The 26,412-nt window shown below is 34.7% G+C and overlaps 1 protein-coding gene across 1 annotated transcript; it reads left to right on the top strand.

Annotated features, from left to right (window-relative positions):
- On the top strand, positions 1 to 26,412 carry GTPBP4 (GTP binding protein 4). The gene is made up of 17 exons (XM_074193221.1): positions 1 to 129; positions 3,921 to 4,091; positions 6,493 to 6,596; positions 6,691 to 6,827; positions 8,336 to 8,436; positions 10,111 to 10,203; positions 10,630 to 10,821; positions 10,908 to 10,973; positions 11,322 to 11,411; positions 12,705 to 12,815; positions 13,884 to 13,961; positions 14,177 to 14,228; positions 15,554 to 15,654; positions 16,663 to 16,860; positions 19,345 to 19,410; positions 22,415 to 22,558; positions 25,199 to 26,412. The coding sequence occupies exons 1-17, from the start codon at positions 82 to 84 to the stop codon at positions 25,349 to 25,351; spliced, it is 1,905 nt and encodes a 634-aa protein (XP_074049322.1). The 5' UTR covers positions 1 to 81; the 3' UTR covers positions 25,352 to 26,412.

Raw genomic sequence — 26,412 nt, 5'->3', positions numbered from 1 at the left:
ACCGGAAGTCCCTGGTCCCCGTTGCTCCGGCTCTCGTGAGACCTACTTCCGGCTCCTCGGGCCGCGAGCCGGGCTGGCGACATGGCGCTGTACAACTTCAAGAAGATCATGGTGGTCCCCACCGCCAAGGTAACGGCGAGCCGCGCCGCCTCCTCCTCCTTTGCCTCATTCCTTCACGACTTTTTTTTTTTTGCGTTTGCCTTTTGGTTGCGCATGCGCGTGCGAGCGGCTCTCGTGGTGGATGACACGTGCGAGGCGCCCGGGCTCCGGGGTGGGGGGCGGGAACGGGGGGGACACGGGGTGCACTTAGCGTTCCGCAGAGCCGAGCCACGAGCGGCTTCGTTCTCGCAGCGCATCCCCGCTGCCCCGCCCTTTAAGCCCCGAGTAAATGGAGAGACTTGAAATGCCCCCCCCACCCCGCCTGAGCCGTGTGAGGGCGGGGCTTCCGGGGTCACCCCGGAAGGAATCCTCTAGCCTCGCTTCTGACTAACGGGGCTTTTAAGGGCGGGGGAGGGGACTGGCCCCGGGCGCACTCCCACCCTGTGACTCGGGACCCATCACTTACTACTGCTTCCGTAATGATAATGATAATAATAGTAATGATAATAATAACCGTAATCATCTCTGCCCAGGAGCAAAAAACCGAGATAATGTTTGTAAAAACTGATTAATATTGCAACAGGACCCTCCAAAACAAGGCTGAGGCTTTGGAGAGCTTGCCTTGTGTGGCTACATTTTAGTCTATCAGACTGTCAGGGACCATGGAAATGAGGTAGATCTGGAGTCACTAAATACAGAGAAATTTCAGAGGACTTCCGGACCCTCTCATTTATTTTTATTTATTTACTTATCATGATCATTTTATTTTTATTTATTTATCTTTATCAATTCTTTATTACTTAGCTTTATTCATCAATTTATTTTTATTCATTTATGGTTTTTTTTTTTGCAAGGCAATGGGGTTAAGTGGTTTGCCCAAAGCCACACAGGTGGTAAAAATTAAGTGTCTGAGGCCAGATTTGAACTCAGGTACTTCTGACTTCAGGGCCGATGCTCTATCCACTGTGCTACCTAGCTACCCCCTTTATTTTCTTTTAAATATTTTTTTTTATTTATTTGCTTTTCCAACAACATGCAATGGTAGTTGTCATCAAATATAGGGGTTTTTTTTTTGCAAAGTTTTGAATTTTACAGTTTTCTCTTTCCCTGACAAAGCAAACTAAGATAGGCTCTACAAAACAAACCTTTTATTTACATTATGCCCTGAGAGTTAGCACCTGCTCCAGTTATTAATGTAGACTACAAACAATCTAAAAAACTCTATCCATTTTATCAGACTTCCAGAGAACGTCCGTGACAGAAAAAAAGAGGAAGAACCTTGGATCTAGATTAACCCCCTCATACTGAGGAGGAAACGAGACCTGTAGAGCAGCTTAAAGTGATTTGGCCAGGTTCTCCCAGGTAGAAGTGGCAGAACTGGCATTCGTATATAATCTCTCTCATTTCAAATGCAGTTCTCTGGTGGAATAGCTGTCCTTTTGTGTTTTATAAAAAAATTGAGGAGACCAATAAGGAAACTGGAATTTGGAGAGTAACCTTTCTGTTGCCCCTTCATTCCATAGCTTTGCTTGAATAAATTTTAGAGATAATTTACTGTCAAGTCAACACAGTTATTTCACGGGCACTGGAAGTACTGTGACAAAAAATGAAAAAACTCTTTGCTTTTCAGTGTTAGGTTATTATGTAGAAGTAGATACAAAATAGTAGAAACTCCATCATTCAAGTTAGTGTTGCAAAAAAATCGTTGACACATTTCTTTTTTTAAAAAACTTTTTTATTAAAGTTTTTAATTTTGATCTTTACAATTTTTCCCCTAATCTTACTTCCCTCCCCCCACCCCACCAAGAGTCATTCTTAAGAACCATTCAGAAGGGAGGAAAATGTGTTTTTTTCCCCCAGTGGAAAGAATTCAGCCAGCATTAACATTTTTATGTACTTCAGAAAATAGTCATGTAGAAATTTATTTTTGATTGAACATATACATCTCATTGTATCTTTCAACATCTATCAGGTTTCCTGGGTAGGTACTAAAAGTGAAAAATTCTATTGAGCACTGCTACCTAGATTCAAGGGCAAATATGGTGCAGTAGAAAAAGACCTAACTTCAAAGGCTGGTCTCTTATGAACTTGGACAAGTCATCCCTCTGGGTCTCAGTATCTTACTATCTGTAAATAAGGAAGAGGGTTGGCATCTAAAAACTCTAAATTTGTGATCCTGTGGCATTATTCTCATTTTATAATCTTAGCTAGTCAATGACATTAATTTAAGGACTTGGGCTCATACTTTAGTTGCTTTTCTCTTCTAAGTGAATGTGATGATACATTATATTCACTGCTTAAGCACCTTTATCTCATTAATTTACATATTTGGCACAGGGAGCATAGTTTTTTTCATATCTGCCATGTTGAACACTGTAATACAAATTAGTTCTTTGTGGTAGACTTAACAATATCAAATGAATTTAGACTGTGACAGAAATATGTGCACAGCACAAAATAGAAATTTTGTAGTGATTTTGAAATGGTTGTTATTCAATAATAGTTGTATCCATTCTCAACCTTTTAAGTTTCTCTTTTTATTATAGAGAAATTACACTAAGGCAATTTAAGATGTATCACACACAAAAGGAAGTTTGTTCTAATGATGGTAAATTTGTGAACTTTCTACAAGTGACTTGGATAGAATTCTTCCCCATATCATTCTGTTCCGTCGAACTTCTCTACAGTCTTCCAAATATTTTAATATGGCTATCATTTTCAGTTTTTCTATCTATTTGGAAATGAGAAGACAATTTTCTCTAGAATAAACAACTAATTCCTTCAACTTTTTATCTTTTATGTTCTGGAACAAAGGCCTCTTTGCCATGTTTCTTTTCCTTTCTTGGATCTTGATGCAATTTTGTCAGTCATCCTCTCAAAGCATGACCTAACCAGCAAAGAGAAGCTATTATAGACATAATACTTTTATTAATCAGGTAAAGCCTGTTTCATTTTTTTTGTCACATATTTGTCCACATTGGGCTTGATCATAGCCTCATAGACCCAGAGCTGGAAGAAATCTGAGAATCTTATCTAGTCTAAGCTCTTCCTTTTGCAGATAAGAAAAATTAGATCAGGTTTGCTAAGTGACTTACCCAAGGTAACATAGGTAGCGAGTAACAGAAGTGGCATTTGAAACCATATCTCATAACTTTTGTTCCAGTGTCTTTTTCCCACTATTTGTGCTACCTTCCTTAATTCAACTAGAGTTTCTAAATCAAATTTATTAGCATCCCTCTTCATTTTTAGATTTTTTTTCCCCCATGAACTTTGTCCAGAAATGACAGATGAGTAGCTGGTTTTTAAAATGTATTGTACATGATTAGACATTTGGACATAAAGGATTAGAAGGATATGGGCTAAAATTTTTTTAAGGAGGGATTGTAAAAGGTGATCATAAAATGTTAGTAAGATTTACAAAGTGCTTTCCAAACATTTTTCACATTTTGGTACTACAGATGTGGTACTAGAGATGTGGAAACAGGTTCAGAGAGTAGATCTTTCTTTATCTGCATTTTGTTGGGCATGAAATTAGATTAGCTTAGTTAGTATTTACATAACACTCTAAGGTTTTCAAGGAAAGTTCTTTACAAACACCTCAATTTATCCTCACAGCAATCCTGGGAAGTAGATATTATTATTCCTGTCTTACAGAAAAGGAATCTGAGGCAAACTAAGGTATCTGAGACTGGATTTGAAATTGGATCTTCCTGACTTCTGGTCATTGTGTTTATTTTTCTTTTAAAAGAGGTTTGATAAATGTATAACATTTAAAAAAATTTTTTTTGCCTGAATTTGTCCAATAATTTCTTTGTTTACAGGATTTTATAGACTTGACATTATCGAAGACACAACGAAAGACTCCAACAGTCATTCATAAGCATTATCAAATTCATCGCATTAGACATTTTTATATGAGGAAAGTTAAATACACCCAGCAGAATTACCATGATAGACTCACCCAGATTTTAACTGACTTCCCCAAATTGGATGTAAGTAATCCTATGATTTAATTTGTTTCCTTTTTTGGTTTGCAGTAATTTATATTCAGTTTTTAGAATATGATTTTATAAAGTCCGACAAAAAAGCAAGATAAAGTTAACTAATTACTTGGTTAAGAAACAACTTGGAAAAGTATATTGATCTTAAAGTTTTTTTTAAAATGTGTTTATTTAGCGTTAATAGGTGGTATTTCTATATTTAGTTTTTGTAAAGCATTTTATATACATTTTTACATAATTCAAAGACAATTCTGAGATAAGTGGTGAAGTTACTATTCTCATCTTGCAGTTGAGGTAGAGATTACACTGCAGGTAGGTATTTGAGTTGAAATTCAAACTACTTCCTCCTACTACTCACATTGTGAGGCATTGAACCAAAGTTAATTTTTGCTGATCAGAAATGGACAATTAAGTGAATTCAGACACATAAAAAATTGGATTACTTTTTGATGATCAGATATCTATTGATATGTCTAATGGTCAAATTGCAAGATTAAATTTTACTAGGGCAAACAAGTTTTTTGATTAGGTTATTTTTATTGATATTTTATTTTTCCTGTTATGAAAGTTTTTCAACCTTACTTGCATATTTAATAAGTTTTTTTTCCCACCTCCCTCCATCCCCTCCAAATCGTTCAGTGGCAAAAAGTCTTGTGAATGTTGTACATGTACATTTATGTTTAACATATTTACATATTAGTCATTTGTATATGAGGAATCAGGACTAAGGAAAAAGAAAGAAAACCATGGGATAGGAAGAAAAAATGTGAGAGAAATTTTGAAGAAGTGAATATAGTGTTCATTCAGATTTTGTACTTTTTGATTTTTTTTTGTTTGTTTGGATGGGGATGGTGTTGTCCCTAACAGGCCTCCCAGGGCTGTCCTAAATCTGTGAACTGCTGAAAGGAGTTGCATCTATTATAGTTAATCACCTCACAAAGTTATTGTTAATGTATATAGTGTTCTCTTGATTCAACTTCCTTTGCTCAGCATCATTAATTTTTGTTTAAAATGTCTTCTGGTGTTATAGAAGAAAGTGATCAGTAAAGCATTAACTATAAAGCCTTTTCTTTTGTCTTAATTGATAGCAAAGATAGTGAAAAATTCATTGGACTTGGAATAAGGAGATATCTGTTCTATTTCTGTCCTTTGATCCTAGGCAAGTCCCTTAACCTCTTTGTACCAAAATTTCCTAATTTCTGAAATGGGTGTATTTTAAGGAGAGTGATTATGATGATAGAGAGAGGGCAGAATATAACACATGTTCTAATTATTATCTTAAAGTAGAGATGAAAAGGGGCAGCTAGGTGACACAATGTATAGAGCACCAGAGGACCTGAGTTCAAATTTGGCGGCCTCGGACACTTAATAAATACTTAACTATGTGACCTTGGGCAAGTCAGTTGACCCCTTTGCCTTGCAAAAACCAAAAAAAAAAAAAGGAAAGATGAAGTGCAGAAGTTGTCTACTTCTCCCTATCAACTTGCTTAGGTACATAAGAAGTACTGAGGCAGAGGGAGAACGGGATTATTGGGAAAGGGAATGCATAAGAAAGGTGGAAATGGAGGGATTTAGAAGCAAAGTGACTAAAAATATGCTTCACATGTGGTTTCATAAAAATTATTCTTTTTAGTGTAAGAAACTTTAAAAACATGTTTATATTGTTCTTGGTACTAAAATTTTATGATATAAAGTGTTTACTTTTTTGGTCATTTCAGGAACCTCATTGGGATTAAATTGGTTATTTCTGATAACTTTGGAGAATCTAAATTTTTAAGCAAACATTATTTTTACTGGACCAGCTAAATAAAAATCTTATTGAAAAACTTTAGTCAGTTAACATGCACATTGAGAACCTGCTATATTTCGAATTTGAAATGCTGTTAAATTTTGGAGAGAGGACTATTAGAAGAGAGAAAAATCGGTGAAATTCCTTAACATGGATTGTTACAACTTAAGATACAAAACTGGGAGGTGAGAGAAAGGAGGAGCAAAAGAGAGTAAAGAAGTGATCAGAAAACCCATAGAAGCATGAACGATATTCTAGTTCCAACCATTGTGCCTTTGTATATACTTTGTGATTTCCTGATTTGTGAACTACTTATCTTTTAAGACCTGGTTGGAAATGTAACTTCCTTAGTGAAGTCTTCTATGATTCTATGGTACTCTGATTAGTTTGGGATCTTAAACTGATGACCTTGATTGGAGTGAAGACTGTAAGAGTAATGGGAGATGTGGTTGGAGAGGTTGAAATTGGGAATGGGTGTCTTGAGGAGGAGAGAAAGGGAATTTAACTTGATGTAGGAAGTAGATGTTAGACTAGTTTGGGAAAAGAGTGGTGATAAATTTTTTTTGAAAATGCCAGTTAATCTTTTTTTATTTTTTGTTATAGGATATTCATCCATTTTATGCTGATTTGATGAATGTTCTTTATGACAAAGATCATTACAAGTTGGCATTGGGACAAATTAATATTGCCAAAAATCTAGTGGACAAGTAAGACATCTTATTTTCTTAGTATTTTTAGTGTTGAGAGTAAATTTCATTGTTAAAAGTGAAAAATCTTATGTAACTTTTTTCTTTTGCTAAGTGTTGCCAAAGATTATGTACGACTTATGAAATATGGGGATTCTTTGTACCGCTGCAAACAGCTCAAACGTGCAGCCCTGGGGCGTATGTGTACAATTATCAAGAGGCAGAAACAGAGTCTGGAATATCTCGAACAAGGTATGTATTATATACATAGATAAACCAGCTTTTTAATCTCCACATTTAACTGTCTACCACAAAGTCCTACTTAGGGATGCCAGTGGGCTGTAAGCACTAAAGTATCTAAGGATTATTTTATTCTTATTGGTTGTGTTTTTTTTTTTATACCACAATTCCCCAAAGCCTTCTGTTGAAACAGAATATTTCTAATATTGCGGTTTACATTGATAGAGTGGGGGGAATATACACAGTGACAAAATTATAGATGCTTGTCATATTGAAATATGCATTATGTGCTAAGGGTTAATTCTTAATCTCATTAATTGTTAGTCTTCATCTAGAATCTTACTCTCATTCTCATTGGGCCAAGTGATTATGAGTTCTTGAAAGAGCTTTGGCAGAGGCTAGACATTAAAAGATTGCTTTGAGATTTCTTGTACAAATAATCTGATAAAGCAGTGAACCCTTTTATCTTTAAGTTTTCCTTTTTTCAGACATATCCATGTTTAAGGAGAATAGAAAAAAGAGTTTTCTATAAAACTGAATCTGTAATACATAAATGATTTCTTTTTTAAAAAATGTTAAAATCAATAATAGTGCCAAAACTGTTATGCTTGTCTTTGTCCCTTTCAGAACTTCATTCTGCTCTCTTCTGTGCTTCCCTCATTTTTTTTTCTAACATTTCTATCACTAGCTCTCCACTCCTCTCCTTAATTCCTCCCTCCCTGGTAATAAACATAGTAAAGCAAGATAAATTTATGAAAGGTTGATGTCTAATACGTATGTCTCACTTTTCACTCTTTCCTCAGCAGTCAATGACTGTTGCCATTATATGAAGTATTCTCCTGATTCTGTTTACTTTATCAGCTTATCTATTTCTTAAATATATGGAGTCTCTGACTCTTATCCTATTTATTATTTTTTTGGGCACAGTAAATTTCTATTGCATTCATATATATCATAGTTTCTTCAGCTATTCCCCAGTTGATGAGCCTTAACTTTGTCTATAATTTCTTGACTATAGCAAAATATGCTACTGTGTTTTTTGTATATATGGATCTTCTCCAACTCTGTTTTTATGGAATGTCCTGATCTTCAGACCTTAAAAACACACCTGATTAATAAAAAAGTCTTATTTGAATTTAAGAAAACACTGTTTGGTAAAATAGATTTTTTTGAATATTATGTCTACCTCATAATTTATATTTCTTCCTCTTGGTCTTTGTAACCCAAGTTATTTAAAAGCAAGTATTTTTTTTTGTTTTTCCCATTCTTCTACCTATAAGTTTAAAAAAATGCTACCTGCTATTTTTGTGGTAAATGTTTCTTAATTTATCACATTTATAATTTTGTTTAATAAATATATATACCAGCTTTTTCTTAAATGTAAAAGTTACACTAATGTAATTTGGAGTTTAGTTGTTTTTCAAACAAAGTTTTATAGTTTTGATACTTTTTGCAGGAAATTAAATTGCTTGTTTCATTTGTTAATGAATATAATTAAACACACTTTGAACTTTTAATAGTGCGTCAGCATTTATCCCGTTTGCCAACTATTGACCCAAATACCCGTACTCTGCTTCTGTGTGGGTATCCAAATGTTGGAAAATCCAGTTTCATCAACAAGGTTGGTCTGTTATTGTGTATTTATGTTGTTTTTTTTAATATAAAACTAAGGTCCCAATTATACTAGGTAGAGAAGTTCTACCCATACAAAAGAATATTGTTGCTTAATATTACTCCTAGCAGTGTCAAACATTTACATTAAGAGAAAGCCATTGTGCTCTAAATTTATTTCTAAGGTCTTTTTCTTTTCTAACATCCTATGGCACTTTGTCACATTTGGTTCCAAGCAACATAAGTAATGTAATGTTAGAGGACAGCTAGATCCTTTAAAAGAATTATAAATGAGGATCAGCTAGGTGATGCAGTGAATAGAGTACTGGCCCTGGAGTCAGGAGGAGCTGAGTTCCAATCCAGCCTCATACACTTAATAATTACCTAGCTGTGTGACCTTGGGCAAGTCACTTAACTCCATTGCCTTCCAAAAACTTAAAAATAAATTTAAAAAATTTAAAAAGAATTATAAATGAGACCATAAGTAAAACAAAGGATTCACAGGGAAGTTAACGCTTCTGATGGTCAAGTATTCACTGAAATTATTGCCATAGGGGAGGCTAGGTGGCTCAGTGGATAAAGCACCGGCCCTGGAGTCAGGAGTACCTGGGTTCAAATCCAGTCTCAGATACTTAATAATTACCTAGCTGTGTGGCCTTGGGCAAGCCATTTAACCCCATTTGCCTTGCAAAAACCTTAAAAAAAAAAAGAAAGAAATTCTTGCCATACACCTTGGTGTATATCTTGTGAAACTGGACAAACATAATATTGATATCTCATTTATATAGAGCTTTTTGATTTAAAAAGTGCTTTAATAGCAACAACTGTAGGAGGTAAAAGCATTATTATCTTTATTTTACCACTCAGAAAAAAAAATCTCAGAAAGAGTAGGTGTCTTGCTCATAATGATTTTTGTCAGCTTGGAATTGTCAGAGCCACAATTTGAGCTTAGTTCCTGATTATGAGTTCAGCACTACTGGATCCCAAAACTTTATCAGAATTATAGTAGGATATGTTTAACTGTTTTAATGACATTATAGAGAAAAAATTGGTCTGAGCAGAATTATATTGGCAGTCTTTACTTTTGATTGCAGTGAAATAATAAGTTTCTTTAATGGTATACTGTTTACTAGTATGTACTCCTCCAGCTAGATGTGTTTAGGACAGTCAGACTGGGCATTGGTCATCCTGTTTAAATATACTAAATAAGCAACTTCCACTAATCTCAGAAGAGTAGATTCAGTAAGTGTGTAATAGTTCAGGCACCAAGAGAAAAATTTTTGCCCATGTAGAAATTTCTTGTGACCTGTTTTTTAAAAAATATATTTTAAAGATATTGGGCCTCAGTCAGATCAGGTGCTCATCTCAGAATTGTTGGGAGGGAACCAATGTTCGTTCTTGGCATGTTGTTTAGTACTATGAATATTTTGAACTCTTAAGACCATTTCAGCTTTGAATATATACCCACAACATATACTGCATGACTTAACTTTGAACATGATATCTGGTATAAACTAGTGTGTAGGAGGAAAAGAGAGAAATACGAATTCTATATTACTACTTAATATAAAATGGAATTATTTAATAATTTACATGTATCATTTATGTTACTTTTAGAAAACAAATACATAATTTCTGCTTTTTTGGAGAATGAAAATAAATTCTGATTGTGTTCTATTTTAAGGTGACAAGAGCAGATGTGGATGTGCAGCCTTATGCCTTTACAACCAAATCTTTGTTTGTAGGGCACATGGATTATAGATACTTGCGTTGGCAGGTGAGAGCTCTTATTAAAGACAGTTTACATGATGGTATTCTGTACAAAAATATGGACTTAAATCAAATAGAATATAGCATCATCTTGTACCTAAATTTAAAAGAATCTCAGATATGCAGAATTGTTTAGTGTTTAGTTTATAGATGGAGGGGGGTTGTGGGTAAAAAAAAAACTTTTTTGTTGTTATTGACTATTACATTGGTCATCCGCATAATATGGAAATGGGATGCCTTTTGAGGTGAAATTCTTTTCATTACCTATATTTTAGAAAAGTTGTAAGACCACCTGTCAAGGATATTCTAAAGAGAATTTTTGCATGGAGTGGGAAGTTGGACATAATGACATCTAAGGTCTGAGATTCTGTAATTTGACAATACGCTCATCACAAAAACTTGTGAAAGTCTGGGAACAATTGCCTCTTTTTAGGTGGTGGACACTCCAGGGATTCTGGATCACCCTCTGGAAGATAGGAACACCATTGAAATGCAAGCTATAACAGCATTGGCCCACCTTCGTGCTGCTGTGTTGTATGTCATGGATGTGTCTGGACAGTGTGGGCATAGTCTGGAAGAGCAACTGGAACTCTTCAAAAATATTAAGCCACTTTTTGCAAATAAGGTATATTTGATAACTAGGTTAGATAAGGTTGTTATTTTATGGCATGAAATAAAAAGATACTGATCTTGATATTTCTTTCTTATCAGCCTCTTATAATTGTAGCAAATAAATGTGATGTGAAGAGGATATCTGAACTTTCAGAGGATGACCAGGTAATACCACCTTCCTTTGTTTTTAGGCATATTTCATTTTTTCAAATCATTTTCTTTTCTGCTTATTCCTTCTTGGATAATGCCTTGGAATTGTAATGTAGTTTTACCTCAGGAATCTTATTCTAACATAATAATGTGGTTTGATTAGTAAAAAAAAAAAAACTTTTGTAAAAATGAGAATATTTGTACTTAGAGAATTTCTGTTTTTGAAAATTGTTGATATTTTTACAATTATGTGGCTTCTAGAATAATTAGCAATTGACATTTTTGAAGACAAGTTGGAATTGCTTCATTAGGCAGTGAACTGGAAATAATTTGTTGATGTTTTGTTCTTAATTATATTCCCAGAAAATATTTGCAGAGTTGGAAACCAAAGGATTCCCTGTTATAGAGACGAGCACCCTGACTGAAGAAGGTGTCATTAAAGTTAAAACAGAGGTCAGTGACTTCTGAAAGAAATATTGGTCTTTTTTTTTAACTTGTAAACTGAGCCTCCTAGAGATGATTGCAATACTTGTGAGGTAATTTCAACTTTTTTAAAGCTTTCTTACATCTCTGATATCTCTTAGCTATGTAGCAATGCCCACTGTTTAGGCAAATAATTTTAGCCATTTTTAGCATAAAGGAGCAGCAACAGTTTTCCATAATATCTCTAGAATCTCTTTATGCTATAACTTGCTATGTAGTCAAATTCAGAGACCATTAATATGCTAAGCAAGACGATGGGAATGAACTTGGGTTTATATCGTGGAGAGAGTAATGACATAAATAGTTATTTGACATTTCAAAGTCATATGAAAGAATTAAAGAATCCAAAATACTTGAAATTTTTACTAATTGAGTGATGAGTAAGAGAAAATCAGCATATTTCAACAAGCAGTATTCTTCAGCTTTACAATTGGCTAGTAGTTACAAATGGTCTATCTGATTTGCCCTTTGCCTCCTGTTCTCCTAACTCTAGGAGGCTCGACCTTGGCAGTTCTTGCTGCAGAAAAAAATTTTTAAAAAAAAGCTTTTTAGTGAAATTATAGTTTTTAACTTGCAGAAGAAAGGAAGAATTTAACAATCATTTTAGGGAAACTTCCTAAAGCCCTAGGAAGGCTGGGAGGCTGTCATTTATTTGAACAGTATGAGTTCAGTTAGATTTTTTTTTTCTGATAACTTCAGTCAGGATGGGGAGTTTAATTGTAAAATAGGGAGCCTTCATTGCAAGGGGATGGAAGCCCTTAGGCAAGTATTACACAAGGGGGTCTTAGTACAGTAAAAGGACCCTAACTGTTTGACTAGAGACGTACCAAAAGAGAGCTGGGAAGATGTCAGAGACCCATTTTTCAATTTTTTGAGCTTTTAGCCTTGAAATAGTCTCTCATCCTCAAAAGGGAAAAGCTTCCTTTTTTAAATTCTCTTTCCCTCACTGCATTTGGATGTTATCAGCTTCCTCTTTCCTTAACTAATAACATATCACTGTTGGTGAGTAAGTAGCTGAATTGGTTAAATTGGATCTTATGGATTTTGCTCTAACATGTATTAATGTTATTTCTAAGGAACATTTTCTCTGGATTCTGAATAATAGACAAGTGAATTTTTGAAAGTACTTTTATTTATGAGCCAAGGACTTGTATCTTAATTTAACTATAGTAGAAAGCTTGAGTTGTATTTTGTTGCTATGTTACTACAGTTTTTAACTTTACCTCTTGCTTTGACATTGTTTTCTCTTAATGTTGTTATTAGGCTTGTGATAGACTTTTGACTCATCGAGTTGAAACCAAAATGAAAGGAAATAAAGTGAATGAAGTGCTAAATAGATTGCATTTAGCAATACCAAGCAAACGAGATGATAAGGTAAGCTTAAGCAGGACTTTAGTAGTAAGAATATCATGTTGGTTGTGGATTTGGTGTATGTAGTAGTTTGTTAAATAATTCAAATTTTGTAATTTTGTATAAGAAAAAATCTTCCGTAAAACCAAATATGTTGGTTGAATCTCAGAGTATATGCTGGGTTTCCCACCTCTGCAAAGAAGGGAAAGAGCTGCACTTGTTTTGTCCTTTTTGGGGACTGGGGCGGCCTTGGTCATCTTAATTTGGATTTTGTTTGTTTGGTTGTAACTTCTGTTTACATTCATTTTCATAGCAGTAGATAGTATAGTAAAAGATCAAATGAGATTGTGTATTTTGAGCTCTTCCTTGAGAATGTGAGCTGGTCAAGGATTTTCTTTTGTTTCTTTTTTATATCACCAGTGGGTCAACTAGGTGCTGCTATGGATGGGGTGTTAGCCTTGGAGTCACAGGAACCTGAGTTCAAATTTGACCTCAGATGCTTGCTAGCTAGCTATGTGACCATAGGCACAATTTTTTGCCTCAGTTTCCTCATCTGGAAAATGAACTGGAGAAGGAAATGCCAAACTACCCTAGGTTCTTTGTCAAGAAAGCACTAAATGGGGTCTTGAAGATTGAAATGACTGAGCACCAATATCAACATCATAGCACTAGGACCTAGCACAGTGTTTGGATCACATTTGTCACCTTAAAATATTTATTGACTGTCTATTTGAAGAATTTGCAAATCTTAAAGGGTTGTAAAATGAAAGCTATTCTGGGCATTGTCCAGTTACTTTTTTTTTTTGCAAGGCAAATGGGGTTAAGTGGCTTGCCCAAGGCCACACAGCTAGGTAATTATTAAGTGAGATCAGATTTGAACCCAGGTCCCCCTGACTCCAGGGCCGGTGCTTTATCCACTGTACCCCCTAACCACCCCGTCTAGTTACTTATCAACTCTTAAATCTTCCTATGTTTCTCTTTTATTCATATTCATTGATTCTTATGATGCTGTGATTAATGTGTCATTACTTTTCCTGAAATCACAATTCCTCAAACATTTCTAAGCTTATTCTTTCAAAATTCTATTTCCAGGAGAGGCCACCATTTATTCCTGAAGGTGTAATAGCACGTAAGAAGAGAATGGAAGTTGATGTACCCAAAAAAAAAAGGGTGTGTTTCTTTCCATCTTAAATAAGGAGCTTTGTTGGTTTCATAAAGGTAGAGACTGTGATGGTGGTGGTCATAGTGGTGGTGATTTTGATTTAACGCCTTTCTTGACTGAGAGGGACCATAACTAACATTCTGTGAGCTTGAAAGGGAAAACAAGACTGATTAGTTTGGACTGTAAAAATTTGGCCTTTGTAAAAAACTTTTTTCTCACTTAGGAACGAGATCTTGAGCTGGAAATGGGAGATGATTACATTTTGGATCTTCAGAGTAAGTATAATACAAGTGGTAGTAGAAGATACTCAGATGCTACATTGAATTTGAGTTATGCCTGACAAAGTAAAATTGTGAAATAGTTTTGTAGAAGAAAGCTAATTTTTTTTTTTTTTTTGCCTAAGATGGGTAAAGACTAAAATTTGAGGGGGAGAAGAACATTTGAGGAAGTTCCTAGGGAGCTTTTATTTCAGGAAAAGAGTTGAGGTCTTTTGAAGAAAAGGAGGGGTAGTGGCATGTTTGGGGATTGGGAAGGAAAACAAAAGGTTTGAAATAGTTATTTTGGGAAACATACCAAAGAGTCAGTTAGGCTTTCTTTCCCAGTAACATTTGGGACTTGTAATTTTGTAAAGAGGTTTTGTAATTTTGTCCAGAATTACTTCTCAGTTAAGAAACTGAAGTAGAATGGGGCAGCTAGGTAGTGCAGTGGATAGAGCACTGGCCCTGGAGTCAGGAGTACCTGGGTTCAAATCCAGCCTCAGACATGTAATAATTACCAAGCTGTGTGGCCTTGGGCAAGTCACTTAACCCCATTGCCTTGCCAAAAAAGAAATAAAGTAAAAAAAAGAAACTGAAGTAGAAAAATACCGTAATGACTCTTGGGGTTAAGGATTGACAAAGTAGATACTAGGGGAAAGACAAGAACATAAGAATTTTAAAGATACTAGAGAGCACAGACTTGAATTTTTGCTCACTGGGATCTTTATAGTTGGATAGAGACTTGCAAAAAAAAAATCTAAGGAGATGGACTAAGCCACTAAGGAAGGTCCAAAACCTAGATGCCCTGAAAATTGAAAAGATACATGTTCAGTAGGAGAGAGATCAGGTGAATAGGTAAGAAACTGTAGTCATGAAGGGAAATTTCTCATTTAATCTCCTAGTTGGAAGTTTTAAGTGATGGTAGGGTTGATACTTGTAAAATGGAGGTAGTGGTCATGAACAAATTCAAGAGAACAGTAGACAAATGTTATAGGATGAGAGAAGATAGAAATATGCCTTTCCCTCCTTAGAAGAAGAAATCTTAAGTTGATAGTGAAATATAATTTGGGAGCAAATGCTAAAAGTAAGTAGAACATCTCATCACCTTGCAGTGTGAATGGGACAGGGTGGGCACTCTCTGTTAGGATTTCAGGGGAAGAACTATCATAAGGAAAAATGTTTCCTTAAGTCAAAAAAGAAACTTGTAGAAAAGGTAAAGCCTCTTGGGGAATTTTCTCAAAATAGAAATAATCTAGGCTCCATTAAGAATGCTAACGATTCTCATATTAAGCATACTTTTATTCTCCTTTAATAGACTATTATAAATTTTTTTTTTCCTCTAGAATATTGGGATCTAATGAACTCATCTGAAAAATATGATAAAATACCAGAAATCTGGGAAGGCCATAATATAGCTGATTATATTGACCCTGATATTATGGAGGTGAGCTTGTCATTTTTTGATGTTGGTATGTTATATTCTCCTTGGTATTACCTTATTTGAAAGTAAACATAATTTTTAGGAATTTCAAAGCTTTTAAAAAAAGAAACATCATATTGTAATGGAAAGGCTTCTGGCATTATTCTCCAGAATTTTGACTGTAAGCTAGTGACTTAATTTCTTTTTGAGCTTTAATTGTCTCATAAATAGTAATAAATATAGTATAATATTATACTATAATAATAATAATATAGTATTTTGCACTGATTTTTTTTGTTAAGGTATATTTTCTTTGAAGAATTAATTTATCTTTCTAGAGATAAATCTACGTGAGTTCATATCCAAAGTGGTAGTATGAACAGTCTGATTCATTTTTGGTTTTGAAAATTGCCTCATGTATAATAGAAATTAATCCTTCTGCTCTCTGCTGCTTAGGGAACCATGTGAACTGGCTATAGATGACCCAAATCTTCTAGTATTGCTTTATTATTGCTTTAGAGTAAAAATAGTTATTTTCCTTTAAGTATCATTTGTAATAGGAATTATCTTTATATCATCTTATTAACAACAGTAGAAAGTATATCAAATTAAATAGCTAAAAGTTCATGGTAAAGCAGAGTCTGAGCAGGAACCATTGGAGTAATGAAAATGAAAAGGGATTCAGAGATTACTGTTACTCCTATTGAAGTAAATGATTTCCAGCAAACTTAAAAAATACAGGTGGTGACATTGTCTAATTATATTATGGTAGAATTTTATGTAATTTGCATAAAATGTGCTCTGTATGTGTGTGTGTGAAGGCAAACACTATCTTTTGTGTTCAGTTTCATCCTTTGAGCATAGGGTAAAGTCTGACTTGGCTATTGTGATAAACTTAGACTATAATACATAATCCTCCATGTATTCTTTTAAATGTTTCTGTAAAGGAAGACAGTTCTGAAGCAAATTTCTGGCATCATTTTTGAATCTTAAATCTTGATTTCTTCAAATTAAATTTTTTATTTGTCAAAGAAATTGAAAGAGTTAGAGAAAGAGGAAGAACTAAGACAGGCTGCTGGAGAATATGACAGCGAATCAGAAACTGAAGATGAAGAAATGATGGAAATCCACCAGTTGGCAAAACAAATTCGTGAGAAAAAGAAACTGAAAATTCTTCAGTCTAAAGAGAAAGATAAGTCAGGACCCAGAATGCCCCGCACTGCTAAAAAGGTAAGTCTTAAATTAAAAAAAAAATAGCTTATCTGATAGTGGAGTGTCTTCTAAAGAACATTATAAAGATATTTTTCTGTATTGATGTGAATTCATTGTTCATTTACTAGTTATGATCAGGAATTGGGTTTTGTGTTAGTAGTTACAATATTGCAATTGATCTGCTTTGTTTTCTGTGTCTTATGAAACTTACTCCTTTTTTTATTGTACTCCAAAGTCATCCCTAAAGTTTATTCTACATTTCACATAAATTACCTACAAGATTATAACATTTTTTCCCCTTTAAGCTATAAGCATCTTTCTTTAAGAAAACAAAGCAAAATTTCTCAGCCTAAACTTTCTCACTTTGTGACTTCATTAGCTCTCTTGGTTTTAGTCATCATCTCTCTGCATCTTTCCAGATCTTAACATTTCAATCAAGACTTTTCTGAGTTCTAGTCAGATGCTTACTGACAATTTCCAGTTGGATGTTCCCTCGATATCTGAAATTCAGCATGTTCAAAACTGAACTCATTCTTTTTCCCAAATGTTCCCCTCTTCTAAATTTCCCCTATTGCCATGGATGTCATCACCATTCTTATAGTTGCTTAGTTTTCAACCTCTAAATAATCCTCTGCTTCTTTCCTTCCACACATCTAGTCATTTGTCAGTTCTTGCTCTTTTTACTGATCTAGTGTCTCTTGTTTCACTATCAGTTAGAAAATGGTACCTGAACTGAATTTTGACGGAAACCTGGTACTCTAGAAAATGGAGATGAGAAGGAAGTGCATTCCAGGCAAGGGAGATGGCTAGTGTGGAGACAGGCAGTGGAGGGGGACTGACAAGTGTGATACACTTGAGCCAGAGTCAGAATAAGCCCAGTCTAGCAATGAAAGGCAGGGACTACAAAGAGACATTGTATAGTAAAGGAGATCAAGGGAGACATAGGGTAGCCCCTTGAGATGGATGAGGGTCTGCCAAGAAATGAGGAAAGCAAAATAAATGTAATCTAGTCTTATTTTGATTCTGTTCTGACGAGGAAAATATTTCAGATTGGAAAGGATGGAATGAAAAATTGTCAGTCAACAAGCATTTTACCTAGCATCTACTTTGTTCTGTTAGTTCTAAGGATATAAAATACTTGTTGATTGATGTACTTAATTTTAGCCTGATAAATTTACTCATTGAGGGTGGGTCGATATTCTTTCACTATTACCTCACTTACTTTGATTTTAATTTGTCATAAACAGATTTTTTTGTTTTCATCATTTCATCAATTAGTGCTCCTGGTGATGCTTTTTTCTTTTTAACAGATCTGTGCCATTCTTTAGTTTTCTTTAGTAGGTTCATACCTGTCCTGTCTGTGAGAGTTGAAGTTTGTTCTTCGCAGATCTCTCAGCATGTCTGATTACCTTTTTTCTTTATTATACACTCTGTAAGATGCAGTTATTTCATCCCAAAGGTCATCTTCATGTCTGCTATAGCATCCAGGTCATTATTGGTTAGAATCAGGTTCAGAATTACAGTCATTCATTACATTCTCTACCTGTTGAGAAATGAAATCATTCAGACAAGTCAGTAATTTCTTCCAGCTGTTCTGCTTAGAAGAGACAGTAAGTACACTGCCATGGGTACTGTTGGAGTTTCCTGTTTCTTTGATATCATGTTTGTGATATATTTCCCAGACCTATTAGCTTAGGTGTCATGATGGATAGAGTACTGACCATGGAGTCAGGAGGACCTGAGTTCAAATTCTGCCTTGGGCACTTAATAATTATGTAGCTGTGTGATCTTGGGCAAGTCACTGAACCCCCTTGCCTTGCAACACCCCCTCCCCCCAAAAAAAACCCATTAGCTGTATTGTAATAGTTAGGTGGTCAGGAGCATCTTCATTTCATTTCATGTGTTTCTTCTTACAAATATATCTTCTTCATATGAAATCCTGCTTTTCCCCATATATACTATTTATTGCTTTATTTCCATCATGAATCACATTCTTCCAAACCTCGAATTTACAACTTATATTTATTTCTTGGTATATGTTGTAGTAGAATACTGTATTGGAAATTGGAAGACTTGGTTTCAGATAATACCTATGTGTATTCTTGGGCAAATTGGCTAACTTCTTTAGGCCTCAGTTTCTTAAACTGTAAGTCTTTTTCTTTTCTGAAATCCTTGTCTTCAATTTACAAGTGTGACAGAAGTGTAATCTTTGCCTCCACAGCCCTTTAATGTTTCTTTCCTGCCATGCAACTTGTCCTCATATGAGTCCTCAGTGAGTAGCTGTGGAAATGGATAGTTCACAATTGTTTTGAAATGTTGTATGACATGTAGAAAAATTATGTGATATATAGAAGAATATTTCATAGATTATTTTTAAAGAATGATACATTCTTTGACCTTGAAGAAATGTTCTGATTTGCACAAAGGTAGCATTGTCTTCTGGTCTTTCCTAAAATTGAATTAAGTATACAACACAGCATCATTAATTAATTTATTTTCCAGGTTCAGCGGAAAACATTGGAGAATGAGATGCGTAGTCTTGGTATTGACATGGATGATAAAGATGATGTAAGTTTATAAAGAATTGGTTATATATAGTTTGGTTTATAAAGAATGGGTTATATATAGTTATGAAAAGTTAAGACTTTTTTTGAGAAATGTGAATGAGATTTGGTGTTTCATTTCAATAGGAACAAATAGACAAAGGGGAATGATTTTTTTCTTAGTCTTGAAACATTGATTTTTAAGCACTCAAACTCTTAAAAGATATGATAGTTTGAGGTTGCTTCTTTAATTCACAACTCATAAAATAATTGAAATAACAGGTTTAAGCATATTAATCATTTTTTTGTAATTATATTCTTAGAGATATAGGCCTAATTTAGCATTTGTCAGTTGGTTTACTCATTCAAAGGAGGTCAAGTATTTTTAAAATCAATAATGAGAATTGTAGTTAAATTTTTGGAAATTTATGGAAACTTTTGCATTTTAGAATCTTCATCTACTAGTGACTATAGTTTAATCCCTTATGATATAATTTAAAAATCCTGTAATTCTTAGTTCTTTGTATTCAGATAAAAATCAACTCAGTAATAATACAAATTTATGATATCATTGGTGTGAGTATTCCCTCCACCATTGCAGATCATGGTATTTCTTCCATGCTTTAAGGTTCTTCATTGTTTTATTGGGGACTTAGCTAGATCAGTTCTCAAATGATAGTTTGAGGATAGTCTGCATATGGGGTTTTTCTTGAAGCCTTTCTGCCTGTTTACTGTGTGCTGGCAGTTAGTATAAATTGTTGTAACTATTTGCTTTGTGAAATATTTATTGGGCCGCTAGGTGGCGATGTGGATAGAGCACTGGCCCTCGAGTCAGGAGGACCTGAGTTCAAATTGGATCTCAGACACTTAATAATTACCTAGCTGTGTGACTTTGGGCAAGTCACTTAACCCCACTGTCTTGCAAAAACCAACAGGAAAGAATAAAAGAAATATTTATTACTTTCACATTCTTCTTCCTGCAGTACCCAGTAAAATGCATTTTTCTAAAATACCTTCAATGCTATTCATCCAGCATTGTTCCTCACAAGTTTTTGTTAATTACTTTACATGGAAATTCTAAAATTTCTTCATTCTATGCGTGAGATGTCTTGATGTTATAGAAAGTACATGAGATCTGGACCCAAAGGACCTGGTTTCAAATTCCAGTTATGCCTTAACTCTGGCTTAAGTTTTTTCATCTGCAAGATGAGAAAGTTAACCTACAATGTACAACCCCTAAATCTGTGATTCTGTGATCTTAGGTGTTGTAAGCTTTGCAGAGATAATTTCACAATTTTTTGGAGATCTATGTTATAACTAACTACCCTGATTCTGTTGAGTTTACTGCTCTCCTCCCTCAGACTTTTCTGGGTCTTCAATTGCTTTATGCCACAGTGACATTTGAAGTGACCATTTTTACTTGATATGTTTTTTTATGTACATTTACATACACATTGTTGTCCTGATCTTGTGCAAGCAATCTGAGGACCGGGATTCATTTTTTGGTTGTTGGTGTATCCCCATTGCCTGCCATATAATAATGATGATGATAAAATAATAACAATAATGATGGTGACAACAGTATTAACATTTTAAGATCTATGCACTTTACATATGTTCTTTCATTTGTGAGGCAGGCAATATTATCATTGTTTTGTCAATGAGGAAAGTAAAGTGGAGATTTCTTAAGTAGCTTGCAAAAAATTCATAAGGCTAGAGCATTTTCTGAGGCAGAATTTGTGCTCGTTCCTCTGTCCTTAGCTCTGTTCACTGTGGCATCTGGCTGCTACCTGGAGGAGGTGCCGAAGAAGTGCTAGTGGATTGGGGGACATAGTTTTGTGAATGGATGACTGACTTGCTCTGTTTTAGCTTGTTGACTTTTCAGTGTACAATCAAGTAGAAAGCCAGAGTTAGAATTTTGGTAGCTGTCTGCTGCTGGTTACATTGTAAGCTTTTTGAGTTAAGGGACATTTTTTTCTTTTGGTGCTTCTTTTTGTAACCTTAGCACTCAGGCCTGGTACACATGTAACAGGTACTTAATAAATGTTTATTGATTAACTCCAGTAAGTTCTCTCTGTGCCTCATATTGTGATGGACATGAAGTTGTGAGAAAGACTGGAAGAAAATGGATAAATACTTAAAATATGATTTGTTATCCTTACTGATGTAGACATAAGTGTAGTTTGATTACATAATGGAGTGGGCAGAACTTTAATTTAAAGAAATTAATGTTTAAATAAACCTTTTAAGGGTCATTTTGTAATTTCTTGGTCAAGTTGGAACTAATGTGGCCATGAACTAGAATACATTAGCATTTCATTTTGAAGACATTTTGCAAATCTTAATATTTACAGTCACAAATTTAGTGCTACTGCATATTTAACTACTTTTGATTTAATTTTAATGTTTTTTTAAACTTCAAGATTTCTTTTACTTCAGAACAAAATTGAGAGTATTATAGTGCTTGAGGCTTAAATAAAAAATTGTGATGGCAAAACCTAATTTGAATATCACTTGGTTTTATTATACTTAATTATTGTTAATATTGGGTTTGTTATGCTCTCTTTGGGGTCCTCTTTATTAGAAGAGACTGACTCAAGGATCTACTGTGACTTGTGCCAGTCAATTTTATTCTCTGTAAAATAGAGGATTAGAATAAGATGTTCTGAGTTCTAAGATTCCTTTTCCAATCAGAGTCCTGTGATTTTATGTCACTGAAATGATTTAACTTTTGTAAAAAAGAATCCTAAAATGATGTATAAAAACTTGAGTTAAGAATGGATATTTTTCAAGATTAAAAGAAAAGACCTGGGTTTAGCCATATGTTTTACATGTTGCATGGAACACAGTTTGCAACTTTTGTTTAATTATTGATTAAGGACTAGTTATTTTTGGTACTTTTAAACAAATGTAATTTAATATGTGGTTTTAGGAATTTTCCACAAGTTGTTATTGAAAAAATGAATTGTAGTTGGGATTATGCCTGAGGACATGGAATCCTAAACTATTTTGATATTTATGCATTTCAGAGCCACTATGCCAATCAGGCAAGAAGATCTCGAAGTGTTACCAGAAAACGCAAACGTGAAGAGTCTGTTCCTCCCACTTCTAAAAGCCGAAGCCGTAGTTGCTCACGTACACCCCGTGATGTTTCTGGTCTGAGAGATGCCAAGGTGGGTATCATTTATAAAAGTTATATTGATGTCTTCTTTGTTGTTCTGCAGTTTCTTCTTGATAAACATCCACTACTTATTGAGTTCTCCCTTTTAATAAAGAAAAACAGTTAAGTAAATCACAGTTACCACCATAACTAGAATGGCTGATATTATATGTCACAGTCCATAATTGTAGTCTCCTATCTCTCCACTGAAGCAAGAGAGCCAGATTAATGTTTGGGTATGAGGATTAGAATTTTTCCTTGTCATTTTTAGTTATTTTAGGTAGATCATGCAAACAAATGAATAAATGAAAATCATTAACACATAGATACGTTTCTCTATGAATAATGATGGTTTGTCCAAAATTTTAGTTTAGACAGTAAACTGGTAACACTTCTTGATGAAGTTGAAAGAGAATTAACTTGCTGCATGAATTGAACAAGTTGCTCCATAGTGGGCAACCAGGCTAATGAAGGTCTTCAGTACAGGACTGAAGAAATTCAGGCTTGTTTAATTTACAAAAGAGAAAACTAGGGAGGAATAGGAATGGAAATAGCTTTCCTCAAGATTTTGAGGGACTATCATGTAGAAGAGGGCCAGATCCAGATGGAGTGATAGTAAGTTCAGTTAGTTTTGTCCAGAAGTGGAATAGGCTGCCCAGAAAGATGGCAAATTTTTCCTCCCTTCTCCATGCCAAGGGAAAGTCCTCTTGGGGAAGGTGAGATCTGAACTGAGTCTTGAAAGAATCCAAGGGCAGGTCCAGCCAATTCATAGTCCCTGAGATGGGAGAAGCTGTGTTGTGTGAAAAATTTAAAAAAAATCTGTAGAGTGTATAGAAGGGTGGTACTGTGAAAAGATTGGAATGGTAAGAAGACTAGCTTTTAAAAAGCTTAAAGCTCTTTAAAATGACTCGCAAAAGACTATATTTGCTATTGGAACCACTAGAGTTTATGGGGAAAGGAAGAGAGTGACATAAGAAAATCCTCATGGCATCAAAGTCGAGGAGGGATTGGAGTAGAGAAAGTCTCTAGACAAAAAGATCAATTAGAAGGCTCTTGCCAGGAGTCCAGGCTAGAAATGATGAAGGAATTTGGCTGAATGAGTAGGAGGAAGACATTGTCTGTAAGCGTGATGGAGGTAGAAGACACTCGCTTTGGTGTTGCATTGGATATGTGAGATGAGTGAAAGTGAAGAATTGAAGACAACAACATACAGTGAAGTAAATGTTTGACAGCTCAGGGAATGTGTTTTGGCCCAAACATGGAATTATTTTCTTCATAGACTCAGCTTTAATTGAATACTTATAGGTGTTATTTGTAATATGATTGATTTGCAACCTAAGCACAAAGATCTCAGTGTAATTGTTGGCTGTCATTGAGTAGTTGCATTTTAAATGATTGAGACTTCTTTGACTTAGTAAGTAATGAGAAGAAAACATAATAATCTTAATTCTGTGCACAGCACTGTTGTAATTAAAATATATTATGAAATTGTGGTAGCTACACCTTAGGTGAGTCTTCATGGATTGAGAAAATAGAAAGGCAGTAGTGGGTCGAGGTGGGAAAGGAAGCTTCTTTGGTGCTTCCACTTTTATCCTACCTTGCCTTTCAATAGAAACACTTGGAGAGGAAGAATCATTTAATGCAGACAGAGATCTAAGAGATGGTTTAGTCCTTCCTTCTTCCTTTTATTTTAAAAATATTCCTCAGAGAGTAAATACCTTGTTTAGCAACATAGAACAGTCAGTAGCAGTTAGAAAACTGCTTATAAGTGCAAAAATGGAAGTAAAAGCACCTTTAAGTAAGATCACTATTCCCTAAGTAGAGATGGGGAGAGGAGACTGGGAGGAATACTTTTATCAGTGATCATTATTGGTGATTTTTCTAGTTCATTCTGGCAACAGTTGAAGCCCCAGCATGCAAATTTGTTGTTTGAAGCCTTAAGTAAGGCTTAGTTTGAATAATTTTTCCAGCCTTCTTTCATGTTACTTCCAATGTGCCAAGTTCAAGACAAGCCTTTCTCTAACCTCAATGCACTGTCCCCCATTTCTTTTATATATAATTTTTTTTTGCAAGGCAAATGGGGTTAAGTGGCTTGCCCAAGGCCACACAGCTAGGTAATTATTAAGTGTCTGAGACCAGATTTGAACCCAGGTACTCCTGACTCCAGGGCTGGTGCTCTATCTTCTGTGCCACCTAGCTGCCCCCGTCCCCCATTTCTTGCATTTGCACAGACAGTCCCTTCTGGTATGCTTTGCTCTTCAGTTCTCACTTCTTTTCCTTCAGGTTTAAACTGTTGCCTTTCCTAGAGTCTTGAGCTGACTGTGTATCTTTGCCTTCCCATCTTACCTCCCTTAGTAAATATCTTGAAAATAGAGACTATAATTTAAAAATCTTTGTTTCTTCAATTTCTTGTATAGGATAGTTAAAAAGAAGAAAAAGAATGTGTCAGTTGGTGGGGGGGTTTCTCTGTTGAAGAGAGGGGAAGGCTATTGTATCTACCATTTTATATAATTGCAGATGACCTTTGTAGAGATATCTTTTCTTAATGGGGTTCATCTGATGCTTGACATTACTCTAAACATTTTCCTATATATAAAAGGTTAGGTTATATCATTTTGGAATATGCTAAAATTTATTTTAATTTTTTCAATAGATGGTGAAGAAAGCTAAAACCATTATGAAGAAGGCTCAGAAGAAGATGAATCGTTTGGGGAGAAAGGGAGAAGCTGATAGACATGTGTTTGATATGAAACCAAAACATTTATTGTCTGGCAAGAGAAAATCTGGTAAAAAAGACAGAAGATAAACATATCCTATTGGATGTAAATTCCTACTCTGTCTTGTCTGTTTTCTTATTAAGTGTGGTATCTTAGAACTGGAGTATTGACTTGGAAATTGAGGAGCAACTCAAGCACCTCTGCAGATAAACTGAAAGCAACACCATTTAAATATAGCGGATCTGCTGTTTCTTTGGAGTAGTCTATCTGTCAACTTTTAATGATTCTGTTTTTCAACAGAGAAAAATTCTTATCTGCTTGCTCTGACTAATGTTGTTTCTCTTTGAAAGCAAAACATCACTGCCTGCTGGACTTAAGAATATTACCACAAAAGCTCTGTAAACCTATGGTAATTTTAGATAAATGGAAAGGTCTATAATCTTGAAGAAGAGAACCTAGGGAAAGGGATCTTATTAAAATGCAGAACTTTGTGGGGCTCAGAAACTTTTTATATCAATTGTGCAATTGTCTTCTATATAGTTAATCTATTACATATGACCATTAATGTAAAATAAGTTTTTTTGCATATGAACATTTGGTTTTTATAAAACATTTTATTATAAATAATCAAATGCAATTGTGCAAGGGAAAAGGAAAGACAAATGTATTTTTAAACTAAATAGAATTTTAGTTGGTTTTAAATAAAGCTTGGGATATTTTTTAAATGTAATGCTGGTTTTACTTTTTTTTTTTTTATTTAGATTTTTCAAGGCAATGGGGTTAAGTGGCTTGCCCAAGGCCAGACAGCTAGGTAATTATTAAGTGTCTGTGGTTTTACTTTCTTTTAGAAATTTTTTTGTCTCTGTTGCTACAAATTAATGAAAAAGAATTGTCTTTAGAAGATATATATCAATGTATATATCTCTTGACAGATAAATAGATATAGCTGGAGGAAGTAGGTTAGACAGAACTTGGGGAAATATCTCAGTTTAGGACTTAGGTCCTAAGTAGATTCTTATCTCCTCCAGCCCCCATGATTCTCAGACATCACCAGGGTTTTAATATATCCTGCCTCTGTTGTTTACCCTTATTGGGATTTTATTGGCTTAATTCTTCACATTCTCAAGGCTAGCTTTGGAGTGTGTGTGTA

Source organism: Macrotis lagotis, chromosome 7, assembly GCF_037893015.1.
Source record: "Macrotis lagotis isolate mMagLag1 chromosome 7, bilby.v1.9.chrom.fasta, whole genome shotgun sequence".
Classification (NCBI taxonomy): Eukaryota; Metazoa; Chordata; class Mammalia; order Peramelemorphia; family Peramelidae; genus Macrotis; species Macrotis lagotis.
Note: the sequence above shows the minus strand (reverse complement) of the source record. Positions and strands in the feature narration are given on the sequence as shown.

What these genes read in the sequence shown, in the direction of transcription:
- GTPBP4 (XM_074193221.1), top strand. Translation starts at nt 82, where the DNA reads ATGGCGCTGTACAACTTCAAGAAGATCATGGTGGTCCCCACCGCCAAG. An exon ending in GCCAAAAATCTAGTGGACAA is followed by an intron (nt 6,597 to 6,690) that starts GTAAGACATCTT and finishes TCTTTTGCTAAG; the next exon opens with TGTTGCCAAAGATTATGTAC. An exon ending in TCATTAAAGTTAAAACAGAG is followed by an intron (nt 11,412 to 12,704) that starts GTCAGTGACTTC and finishes TGTTGTTATTAG; the next exon opens with GCTTGTGATAGACTTTTGAC.